This window comes from Choristoneura fumiferana, chromosome Z, assembly GCF_025370935.1.
Source record: "Choristoneura fumiferana chromosome Z, NRCan_CFum_1, whole genome shotgun sequence".
Classification (NCBI taxonomy): domain Eukaryota; kingdom Metazoa; phylum Arthropoda; class Insecta; order Lepidoptera; family Tortricidae; genus Choristoneura; species Choristoneura fumiferana.
Window position 1 is genome coordinate 1,472,354 of NC_133472.1, and position 13,577 is coordinate 1,485,930.

Genomic DNA, 13,577 nt, shown 5'->3' on the forward strand with positions numbered 1-13,577 from the left:
TTTTGGTGGGTTTTTCAACCTGCCAGGTGATATAACAATATTACAATACAATATTAAATGCAAGAGCAAATGCACGAGTTACTACTAAATATATCCAAATTACCATAGGCGCCACTACAATATTTGAAGAGTTCACTCGATTTCCTTCGGATCCAATCATCAGATCTTGATTTGGTGCTTACGTGACCTAATTGAAGGCATTCCTATACGAATGTTTTTTTTTATTTCAAATCGGTTTATAAACGAAGAAGTAGTGTAGTTGAAGCAGCAGTGCTTGCACTGTTGTGTTTCGGCGTGGAGAGTAAGACAGCCGGTGAAATTACTGGCACTTGAGGTATTCCATCTTAGGCCTCTAGGTTGGCAACGCATCTGCAATACCCCTGGTGTTGCAGATGTTTATGGGCGATGGTGATCTCTTACCATCAGGAGACCCACTTGCTCGTTTGCCATCCAGTCAAATAAAAAATAAAAAAATAAAAACGAAGAAGTATGTATGTATGTAAACTCTTTATTGCACATAAAAATAATAAAAAATACAAATACACAGAGAGGAAAACAAAGGCGAGCTTATCCCTAAAAAGGGATCTCTTTCAGCTAACCTAGTTAGGAAAAAACATTTGGTTATATAGAGGATAAGCGGAAAATTACGTGCGTGAGAAGTTCTGAGGTAACAAAAAAAAATTCCAAAACGAATTGATAACCTCCTCCTTTTCTTTGAAATCGGTTAAAAGGGAGAATGAATTAAATTAATGGGGGAATTTAAAAATTCCGCTGTTATAACATGTCAGGTTCTTGTGTGCGCGAGCTCAACTCTGGTCGCACTATCAATAAATACGATTCGATGTCAAAGTCAAAGTCAAAGTCAAAATATCTTTATTCAATTTAGGCTATAACAAGCACTTATGAATGTCAAAAAAAATCTACCACCGGTTCGGAAAAACCTCTGCTGAGAAGAATCCGGCAAGAAACTCAACGAGGTATATATATTTTTTTAAAACAGATTTACAATATTATTAAATGATATGTATACATCACAAGTATTTAACACAACTTTATTTTTAACACAGTAGGTTCGCTATTTGAAGGGATCGCTAATGCGGATCGGAATTATTTCCAAATATCCCTGTCCATGATATAATCATTAACTTTATAATATGCCTTTGATATTAATGTCTTCTTGACAATAGATCTGAATTTTGTATCAGTTTCATTTGTAATATTTTTGGAATTTTATTATAAAAACGTATGCAATTTCCCAGAAAAGACTTTTTGGTTTTAGCCAGTCTGTAAGATGGAACTTTAAGCTTCCCTGTGTTTCTAGTAGCCTTTGGCTTATCGACGTTAGTGGGAAAATCACATATGTTCTTTCTAACATACATGATTATTTCAAAAACATAATGCTGACACAATGTGACTCCACCCTAACGAGGTGGGTGTCACTAGGCCATTCCGCCGCCGAGCTACAAGTACATACCGGGCCTCCCCAACGTTGAGGCGATTCAGTGCGACTCAACGCGTGCGAGTGAACACGAGTTATGCGATAGACAGAGAAGCATACAGTAGGCACGATTCTTATGCCTAAACGTCACTTTTGTACGGCAGTGAAACTTCTGTACTTGTACTATTACTTATTCTGTGCCCTAACGCTGCCCGCTCGGCGCGCAGGTGGCAATTGTGTCACAGCCCGCGGCCCGTAGCGGGCCAAGGTTGACCGCCTTGACATTTCCCCGAGTCCTGGCCTGCACGTTTATAGGTTAAATGTTATATAATAGCAATTCGTAGCGGTTGAGAATTATCGGGATGTTCCAACCGGAATTTTAAATGTGCTGATAAACTTGAGCGAGTGTTACGTGACAAATAAAAGCTCACAAAATAAACTGGAGCGTTTTAGTGGGCATCCTAGCGAGCAGTCAAGCGAAACGACGGTAATTTTCTTCGAACTTTGTGCCGAGGCTCCGTTGGCTCGAATATTACGGGAAACTATAATGTACAACTCGGAATGTACGCGCAATAATGTACGACGTGATAATCCGAAGCATTATTGCTTCCGATTATCATGCCGTACATTATCATGGTCGCGCATTATCAGAGCGTACAAAATATTGCGCGCGCTGTAATGTACGTAGTGATAATGTACGACTTGATAATCTGAATCCAATTGATTCGAATGACTATAGACTTGTGTTAGGTTGTGTTAGGTCCAATTGTGATTGCGTCGCTGGCAGGGCGGCGAGGAAGGAACATCCCGGGGGTTTTAGTGGGTAAAAACCCCACATAACCTCATCGCGTCCCCGTGATGATGGGGTATCTGGTGGCAGATTTCCCCCGGGCAACAAAAAAAAAAGGTCCAATTGTGATCATGCGCGAGCCGAGCGAGCGTAGCAAGCGTGCCGCGGCAGCGGCCGGCGAAGCGCCAGGACCAAATTAAATTATTTTCTACTAAATTTCTTAATATTCGGTGTACACGAAAAACAAATGTACATAAGCACGGATTATCAGGCCGTGCATTAACAAGTCGTACATTAACTACGAGTACACTCGTGCTAGTTCGGTACGGGGTGATAATGCACGGCATGAGAATCCGTGAACATAAGAACGGATTATCAGGCCGTGCATTATTTGAGCGTGCGTTAATAAGTCGTTCATTAACTACACCCGAATATTACAACCGGTACCGCCTCCGCTGACAGTGTGTTTCTAGCTTTAGTTAAATAATAAATAAGACATCTTAACAAAAATCCTGGAGAGCCGTTAAAAAAAACTTTCATACGTCGTCACCTACACTACCATTTTTTCTGCGCATAATTAATTACCTTAATTGTTAATTATCTTTTAAACAATAAGAGTTAGGCCACTAGTAACTTGGAGATAAATTAACTTAATTCTATTGCATGTTCCCTTAACCCTTAGCGGCCACACGCACGGGGTAACTAGCTACTCCAATCCCGGAAAAAGTGAAATTAAAAAAAGGTGGGTTATCGGTTATGAAAATAAGATGTATAAAGTTTCATATAATATTAACAATTTCGTTATTTTTTTATATTTCCTTCAAAATAAATATAATTTTTGAATGATCGGCGAATACTGTTATTTTTTTATGGTAGAGGTATATTTTGTGCGTACCACTAAAATTTTAGACCTTAATATTGAAAAATGGCGGAGATATGAATTTTTTCCTAAAAAATACAATTTTTACACAATTTTCATATATACGAGTATGACCAGTTTTTAGAACGCCATTTAAATGGACCGTTAAAAATCGTTGGTAATGTTGTAAAACTCCAACAAATATAAAACAATCGGTTAGAAGTCTTAAAACACCCATATGCCTTTTACAACTAAGTTTTTCAGCAACTCATTAGAGTTACCCCAAGGGTTAAAAGCAAACGGTAGTCAAAAACAACACCTTGTATAATGCACTGGGCCACGACCATACATCATTCGCCCCTGACATCAGCAATAGGAAAAGCCATATAGATCGACTGTAACATAGGTAGGTCGTGGTGCAACCGTATCGCATTCCAGGGGACGAGTTAACTGTTCGCTTCCTCTCGTATGTCCTGGACATAAAGAGGATAGCGCCATTCAGTTCAATTGCAGAATCGCGCTGCATTGCACAGCGTATGAGTGAGAGATTCCACTGTAAAACTCTGTACCGTATCTTTATACTTTAGTACTTTGTCTCTGTATGCCTTCTGAAAACTGTATAAAATATGTCGGCGGCCGATCGTAAAATCCGCCAGTTCAAGAAATTCCTAGGCATATCATGAAATGGCGCCATATGAGTTTATGAGTAAAAGTTGGCCAGGCATATCACGATGTACCTGAGAAACAATACGGCAGATCGATTAGAGCAACGTATTCGTCTATATTCCAAGCTCTATACCGGACACATCGTGATATGCCGAAAAAAAGAAAAATTTAGGTACGACGAGCGAAGCGAGGAGTGGTTAGTATGAATTGTGACCACAACGCACGAGCCGAGCAAGCGAAGCGAGCGTGCCGCAGCAGCGGCCGGCGAAGTGCCAGAACCGATATGGCGGCGTTTCATGATATGCCTAGGAATTTCATGATCTGCCTAAACGTCACTAGGCAACTAATTAAACGGTGATTTGAACGATATGGCGGATGTCCCTTAGCCAATTCGTCAAACGGCTCCATTTCACGATATGCCTAGGAATTTCGTGATTTGGCGGATTTTACGATCGGCCGCCGACATACAAAAACTTCAAACACGATGTAGTAATAGTACATACGTATAGGTAGAGGCGTCATGATATAGGAAGCTAATCAAAGGTCTAGCCATTGTTGTCAACATCCCGCACAAAATACACAACAGCTGAGCGGGAGCGGGGATTGTCAAATGTAGCGTTTCTATTGGTCTATTATAAACACATTCCTCGTATAGGCTGGTAGAATAGCCTTAAAGTTGACTTTAATGCTAATCGCATTCTCGCATCACCGGCAAGTATTATGGGAACTAATGTCAGCATGTCACTTCCACGCTCGAATTGACATGTTCTGACGGCGCCAAAGTGACGTCACCAGGTATTCCCGCCCTCTCGCGTTTAGCGTCGCTTATAGACTTTACAAGGGCGTGGGTTCGAGTCCTTACGGCAAACGATGAATATTTAACATGTATTTATAATTAATGGGGTTTAATGTAAGGTGACGTATTGTACTGGGTCACTGCTTCGTCACTCTATTCTACATAATTGCTACTTCATAAATGAAAACTACGTGTCCCGTTTTTGTCCAGATTATCAATAGGTACGTATACACAATAGTACTTTGTGCATTAGGGGGCGTAAAAAGGGGATTACAAACGAAAGTCTATTAGAACTAGGCTTTTAATGACCCGAGTTTGTAATCCCCTTACGACCCGTGATACACACAATGATTTTCATCACATTGCGATGAAAAAAATGTAAAAAATTTAATTATTTTGTGTCCAAACACTTCACAGCTCAGCAAAAGCAAGACGCTCAGAAAACAACTGAATAAAATATGGCTACCCGCTAATACAGGGGACTGCTACAAAATTCGAAAATACCACTCACTACTCGTACACACTCTTGTATTATATAATATTAGCGTCAGGAAAACGATATGTAAACGGTGGACCGGCTGGTGGATGAATATAGCGGTTGACAGAGCTAGTGTCGACTCTAGACAATGGATACGTTTATTCAGCAACTAGATCGAACCAGCGTTTAAAGCAGTCGAACGGAAGTTAAATGGCAAAAGCTTTCGTGCGAACGCAACTGACACGGCCGGATTGAAACGTGAACCGAGGAGTCGTCGGTTTAGTGCAATCGTTAAACTAAATAGGTTTATACCCTATTAATGCTGATAACGGCACCGTGCCGATTCGGATTACACTTCGCTTTCGGTTTAATGATGAGGCTCGAGTGGTGTGTAACGTCAAGTTAAGATTAAAAACCGGCCAAGAGCGTGTCGGACACGCCCAAGATAGGATTCCGAAGCCATTGCGAAATAATCAAGTAATATTTTTCTAAGGATTTCGTATTTTATACGGAATCTTCCAAGTTTAGTTATATTTTTTACCTTAGGCTGCTATTTACTCTTAAAATATTAATAATTCTTAAGCAATCTTAGCCGTCTTTTCCTTGTAAGTTTGATCTACTTACCTACTACCATCCTGAATTTTTTCAAAATTTTCCACCCAACACTTTAGATTTTAGCTCGATTTTAATGAAAATTTGCACTTTAAAGTTGAATATTTCGCAAACAGATCACTGAATCGGAAAATCGTTGGGCAACCCCCCAATGGTTTTAAAAGAGCTATCCAACTATATGCCACACTACAGGGTTAGTCGAGAAAAAAACCACCCCCACTACGTCTATGGGAGGGTACCCTAAAAAAATGTTGTTTTTTTCCACTTTGTCGGCGTGACTGATATGTATATTCATCCAGATTACAGCTTTCTAGTACTAACGGTCTCTGAGCATAGCCGATGGACAGACAGGCAGACGGACAGACATGGCGAAACTATAAGGGTCCCTAGTTGACTACGGAACCCTGAAGATTTAAGCTGCGTTTTTACGTGTAGAAGTGGAATAGGCCCTAATAATATCATTCTCTTAAACCGATGTGTAAACGGTTACTTGTCTGCACTGTCACTCTGCAGATAACTCAATCTTAACCAGTAATGACTGATGACAAGTACCGACTAAGCTCAAAATAAGTCGATTGTCTTGACGATAGCCAATGTCAACTCCAAACATGACCATTGACAATAGAGAGATCTCTTCACTGCAGACTCTGCATAGTAAAAAAAAACAATTTCAAAAGGCTATGACTCAACAGTTTGTAACTGACAATTGACAATCCAGTAAATCAATTATGAATTCGACGAAATCAGCTTTTTTCCTTAGGAGCGGTTCGTTGTAATAAATAAAGTCATTAAAAAAACCAAGCAATTAAATTGATAACCATAAAAAGATTAGAAATATATAGTTCGCCTAGCGTCGCATATGAAACTCAAACTTCGCCTCGCTTAATAACATAGTTTATACAGATATTGTAACAGCAATTTATAATCGTAAAATAAACATCCTCCAGTTTACCTCTTACCTTTTTGTATGGTAAAAATATACAAAATCAAAAGGCAAAATAAAGGACAAATAAAGCAGAAAATAACGTAAATAACCATTAAAAAGGCAAACAAAAAGAACACAGCTTTATCTTTATGGCTCCGACACGGCGGGTACTTTACATTAATTAATGTCGTCAGAGGCCAGCACAATTTGCCGCGACTACCTCAGTTGCTATACGCGCTCATACACGAGTGACTCATTAAGGAAGCGACACACAGAGCGACAGCTAAAACGTCGTCCTAGGACTTGTTTACACAGAGTACATAGCCCACATTGGGCAAAGTATTTCGGAACTCTCTACAAGTCATTAACTGAATCAAAGAGAGCCTACAAAGTGCTAAAGCTATTACGACAATAAAGGTCTGTTTTACTGTCAAATTTTATGCGCCAGGTAACTGTGATGCCGTCTCTGTTTATTCGGACAAAATAAACAGAGACGGCATCATATTTATCTGTCACATAAGACTGATGAATCAGGCTCTAAGTACGTAAGCGAAATTCACCAATTAACGCGAAGGTCAAGCACGAACACCGTTTCTTGGTTGGCTTGTTTTGTTCAGCGCATGCTGCTGGCAAGAAAACGATGCTGGGTATTAATTTTTTAATCGTGAACCCAGTTATAGTGAAACATTAATGTGAACTTGTTTTAACAGTGCCAAAAGCTTACATTGGAGGCTCCCATATGAGATTTTAGCAATCCCTCGTTTGTCGCTCCGTGTGTCTCTTCCATTAGGGCACTATTCTTTGAAACCTTGAGGTTTGTCGAAATTGGAATCCATACATATTAATGTAATGTATTCCATAATGATCATTTACCATAACACTTTTTTCTTGAGTACAATAAACCTAACCTAACCTATAAAGTTCTACGGGATTCTGGAAAAAAATTAGAAAATTTTATGGTTTTAGAGAAAAAAGAGTTATGGATTATGATCATTATGGCAAACATTACATTAGGACAAACGATATTATGGATTACGACGAAGACCCGGTTTCTACACTGGCACTGATAGTAAAAGCTAGACTCACCGACTGGAATGATCCTGGAAGTTGCCACCATCAAGCAGCCTGACTTTAGCAAAAAGTACAGCCGAAACGAAAGGCACCTCAGTCAGCTCCTCGAGGCAAGCCTGGACGCCGAACTTGTACCGTTTCTTCTTGGTCATGAATGCCATCACTGCATCCGTGGATCGAACTGGTTTGAGCCGGTACGGACCGGTAGGGTTGGGGTAGCACTGCACTTCACATATGGGTTCAGGTTAGGTTGGTCTGTACGTGGTTGCGTACGCTTCGCTGTAGCATAGCGGCCGAACTACGCGATCTGAAAAGAAGAATGACGATCAATGTCGGAGGACGGTGCTACACCCGGAATACGAAAATTCTTCATCCTTGGGTACCAAACTTGACTGCTTGATATTAATTTAAATTTAAAGAAAGAATATAAAGATATAAATACATTTGTTCACAACACGACAATAGACAACACAAATTGATGCGTCCACGTGCTTTTGTTAATAAGGGTCTTGACAGACGGGCGACAAAGATTAGTGATCATGTAAGGATTCCGTTATTTTCTCTTGAGGTTCGCAACCCTAAAAACCAACAATGTTTCCGCCACGGACTGCCTCAAATTATACAACACACGATAGCTAAGTATCTCCGAGCAGGACTTGAGATAAGTCTGAATATATTATGCATCCTCCCAGACGTTCGTCATTGTATATCATTGCGAATGTATTTAACTTTTAAATCTGCAGACAAACTGTCAGAAGATCACTAAAGGTGACCTCTAACCTGACACTTTGCTTAAAAGGCTAAAACGAAAATGATAGATTTGAGATAAGGCAGAGATAGAAGAACAAAAGCAAACACCCCAATTAGGGGTGTCAATTATTAGAAACAAAATTGTGTTTTTTTTTTAATTAATACGCTTAGGTACTTTAAAAAAAAACAATATTTGTAGATGACGTCACAGTTGAATGTAGCTAGTTCTGCCACATCACTGTCTGTATGATAAATAATCTGTATGCGAATGTCGAGCACAGCTATTAAGCATTTTATTTTTTATCTGTGGTGAAGTGGTACTCTGCCACTGTCAAAGTGTGATACGTCAGATTGCGGGTCCTAATCGTACTCCGTAGTTTAATCCCCGCGTAAATCGTGAACAATTCTTCAGCCAAACAGCCTCGCAGGACAAAGTACAACTTGGACCGTCTACGTCATAGCTTTCAAACTCTAATGAAGGCGATTACTTATTTTTTATGTAATAAATCAAAACATTATATTAAAATCAAATAACTACAGGAAACTAATAGGCATTGGGCACTGTAATAGTTTTGTTGATTTATTATTATAATGAAAATACAAACTGAGACACGGATGCACAAAAACACCAGAAAGAGACCAGCGCTGGGAATCGAACGCAGGTCCTCAGCAATCCGTGCTGCGTGCTATAACCCCTACACCACCGCTGGACAGGAATTTTTCCTATGTATACATAATATCTCAGGTTGCTTATTTCTACTACGCTACTTAAGCAGCAGCACCAGCGACATCTATGTTTCGTCGACAGACGTCACATTCTTTCGGAACTAACCATTCACCCAGTCAAGAGATGTCGCTACTAAGCAATCAAAATAAATTTAAATTGTTACCCGTAAAAGTAACAAATTTGGAGTTGAAATAAAAAATACAAAAAGACTTCAAAAAACCAATCATAATTATTATTATAAGACACGAATTATTAAAAACTATTTTATTCGTGGCTGTTGGTATCTGATTGCCTCGGTCGAAGACGAAGATTTTTCTTTATATACTAGAGCATAAAGCCATTTTATGACGCGTAAATCCAGCACACATACCAATTTTACGAGCAACAAAAGTGACAAAATGCCTATGTACTGAAGCTAAATAAGTGCCCGTCGAGGAATCTTTTCCACGAGCATTGAAGCGAATACGCGAAATAAAATACTATTTCAGTTGGCACAAATAGGAAATGACACGTTCGGCTTCGAGTGTCCACAAGTAGATGTGCGCTATCACGGGAAATAGAGGATCGTCATATCATCTAAACTAGCTAAAGCCCGCGACTCCGTCCGTGCTAAATAAAAGAAAATTAACCCCCTTCTTATTTCTAAGCTACTAAGCCAATGTTGTATCCCTAAGGTTTTCTCTAAGATGGTGATTTTTAAGAAACATTTAGCGCCATAGCTTTGATTTAAAGTTTGAATTCTGCACTGCACTGTTCGAACGGTTTAGATTTTTTTTCCACACAAATCATGGGCATACGATGGAGCGGTGTCTAGAGTGGAATTAGGTTATTTTTCTATGACATAATGATTAATAATATTAATCATATAATTTACGTCATATATATTTAGTAAATGGACAACATTTATGTGAACTACTCAGGCATTGATTCACTAGAAAATAATGAGTGAGAAAGGTTTGAGCAAAAGGTAGTGTTACACAAAGTATAAAAATTAGAATACGATTGGTTTTTTGGAATCTTTTTGTATTTTTTATTTCAATTCCACATTTTTACTTTTACGGTCATCCCCTTAAACCTAAATTGAAAATACAAACTGAAATATAGATGCACAGAAAAACCAGCTAAAACTCGGTGGGGGCAGAATCACTTAGCCTTTTCTGGCACGGCCTTTGGCCAATTTAAAGTCTCTAATAGTTACAGTTATGGAGAAGAGCCAGAAGTGAGAATGGGAGAGATCCGTGAGAATTTTTAAGAACCTCTTCTCGGTGCAGAGTGACCCTCAAGAAATATGTCTGCCAGATTTCAAGTCTCTGGTTTCAGTAGTTAAGGTTGCGTCTTGTTTGTCAGTCAGTAACGTTACCCCTTTTATAGGTGCATACATAGAAATCCTCTTTGATTTCGCAGCGACAACTTCTAGTGCTTCGTACATTAAATAGCGATGGCTGGATAAATCCTTTTACATGTAATTAAATGGGCAGATGAAGCCAGCCAGTGTCCAGCTTCAAAGGCTCGGTGCACGTACTCAATGAGGGCTATCGTTTTTTGTCTCACTAGATGGCGCACTGTTGCGTGAGGTTTTTAAGTATGGCTTTCAAAGTCTGTTATTACGGGCGTGAAAACAAAGTTTAGATTAAAATCATATTTAATACACCTTAAAACCGTGCCATAAAAATATCGAGCATGCTACAGTGTTGCATAGTCCCCGTTTTGTTCGGAAAAAAGGGAGGACAAAGGTTTCCGAAAGACAAAACTGTCTCAAAACACAGACATTCATTGCCCCGGAACGCATATTTGCCATAATTAATTTCAGATATTGCAAAATATTAACAAAATTATTCTAATTATAAATAAACCCGCGTAGGTCACCCAAAAGCTATGAGATTTGACATTTCGGAGACCTCGCCTCGCCTCTAGTGGCGAATTCATACGCGATAGCCCTCATTAGAGCCGTGTGCGCATTCTAGTCCCAACGAGATACCGGCTGAATACAGCCGCCAGCCAGATTAGTTTGTGTTGCCGTGATTAAAATCGTAATATGTATCTACTAGGGTGTCCACTACAAATACTAAGAAAATCACTGACTTTCCCTGACCACATTTCTAAGTTTCCCTGACCAATCATGTACATTTCAAAGCAGGTTATAGGTAGAGTCATCACGATCACGCGTGCCGTGGTTCCTATTACAATGTCATTAATGTCTAATTTTGACAAAATCACGCGTCTTCGTGGATGGCACTAGGTATATATGACACTTATATGTTTTTTTTACCGCCCGAGATACCAACTTAGCTAGACGTAGACCCCATGGGAATTAACTGCACACCAAACATGCTTGTTGACTGTTTTTAGGTGCCACTCTTTAATACGTCGCCCCGAATCGTAACGGCTGGTGTCAAAATATCGAGCTAAGTTTAGGGGAATTACGAGTTCTATTCCTGACTCTTTGGATTTCTAGCAAATTTCCCTGACCACCTTCAGCTTCCCTGAGGTTTCCCTGACTTTCCAGAGAGGGGACATGCAGGGCAGGGGACCTTCGAGTTTCGTAGTAGCCCTGCGGACCACAGAGCATAAACTGTGGATTGCCTCAAACGAAGGCAAGCTGTTTCCACCAGAGATGTGCGAGGATGAGTTGCTAGGAACCAATAGAAACGCTTAATTTACCTGTCCTCGCACAGCACCGCTCTGGTGGAAACAAGTGAGCGGAGCGAGGCTAGGGAAAAGAAGCGTTTCTACTGATTCATGAAGAACACATTGCTCGCAAGCTCGCAACACATCCTCACACATCTCTGGTTGAAACGCTACCTAACGGCGACCATCATCAGACGAATTTTGGCGTGTTGCCTGTAGGGCTACTACGGAATTCGAAACTCGAAGTTCGTATCGTACCGCCCCTCTCGCTCTCGTATTAAATAGTATAAGTGTCAGAGGGACCGCACGACACGAACTTCGAGTTTCGTAGTAGCCCTGCTGTAGGTACACAACTTTTGTCGTGGCCGAATGGACTAGGTGTAGATTTGAAATCTAGACATGTATTTTAAAAGTGAATACTAAACCGTTGAACTACCACGCTGATGTATAATTCATCAATTTACCACCTGCCTTATGTTTTAGTAGAGGAGGGGCGGGTAAAACATTAAATATAGATCAATACTATAAATATATATTTATATTGTGTCTGTGTGTTTGTATGTTTGTTCGTCTTTCACCTCGAAACGGAGCGACGAATCGACGTGATTTTTGGCATAGAGATAGTTTATGGGCCAGAGAGTGGCATAGGCTACTTTTTATCCCGAAAAAATGCACAGTTCCCGAGGGAACAGCGCGCGATAACCGAATTCCACGCAGGCGATGCCGCGGGCAAAAGCTAGTATATTTATATAGGTAACTGATCAAATCCGGCGATCCCTTTTATGTTGAGCCAAAGCCTGTTCACTTTCACACTACTTTGCCGAATCCAATCCAATGTAAATATTCCAGCAGGGCTACTACGAAACTCGAAACCCGAAGTACAGTCACCAGCATTAATATATGCCACAGCGGAGCGTGCAAAATATCTGACACGTCCTTCTGACCCTGGAAATAGAGTCGTATCAGATATTTATGCACACTTGTTGTATCAGATATTGGTGCTGGTGACTATACGTATCGTACCGTCCCTCTCGCTCTCGTATTAAATAGTATAAGTGTCAGAGGGACCGCACGACACGAACTTCGAGTTTCGTAGTAGCCCTGCAGACGCCTGCCAATTTTACATTGATTGACACGAAAAAAAAATACGGTTTTATTTTTATTTTTAAAGAGACTCCTTTTTAATCAAGAATACGACGCCTACGCCTTAAACTAATTGAACTGCAAGTGTCAGGATTTAGCTGCTTTTGAATTCACTCAACTAAGAAACTAAGTACTTGTACGGTTATTGTTTTTACAAATTTTACCCGCAGTTTCGCTCGTGTCAACTAGCCGGCTGTTGAATTTAAATTGTTAGATTTTACTTAAAAAATTATGTGTTGTTGCATCCCTATCCCGTGGGAATATCGGGATAAAAAGTAGCCTATGTGTGATTCCACACACAATCACTAACTTCCACATCTACAATATTGATTCCGTGGCCATTGGCAATGGTAAAATACAAGCTAAAAGCTAAGAGGAAAGTTGAGAACTTACATAATTGTCGAAAATTTGGAAGACAGCCACTGCATGCATCATGCTGTTCCCGAGTTAGCTCCTAGCTGCAACAAGGCAAACATTTCCATTCATATTGTACATCGCTGCAAATGAGGAAGTTTATGCGCAGTCTTTCCAGACTATTATTATGAAATTGTCAACTATACCGTAAAATGGCACATTACTAAAAGTTACGTACATCCCTAAAGCGTGGGGTCGCAATTTGACGTTTCGATACACATAATTTCTTCGGAGATTCACGCTGTCATCGTTCATCCACCATTACCTCTCATATTTCGTT

The 13,577-nt window shown here is 40.0% G+C and overlaps 1 protein-coding gene across 8 annotated transcripts in view; it reads right to left on the bottom strand.

The window, feature by feature from the left end:
- Positions 1-13,577, bottom strand: part of LOC141434748 (uncharacterized) — a 201,254-nt gene that overhangs the window by 109,775 nt on the left and 77,902 nt on the right. For 7 of the 8 annotated variants that reach the window (XM_074097371.1, XM_074097583.1, XM_074097739.1 and 4 more), the window contains exons 2-3: positions 13,277-13,341; positions 7,651-7,942 (exon numbers count right to left, since the gene is read on the bottom strand). In XM_074097371.1, coding sequence (XP_073953472.1) covers positions 7,651-7,796 — 146 coding nt within the window. In that variant the 5' untranslated portion in view covers positions 7,797-7,942; positions 13,277-13,341. The remainder of the gene's footprint in view (positions 1-7,650; positions 7,943-13,276; positions 13,342-13,577) is intronic. The other variant, XM_074097288.1, reaches the window with a different exon arrangement.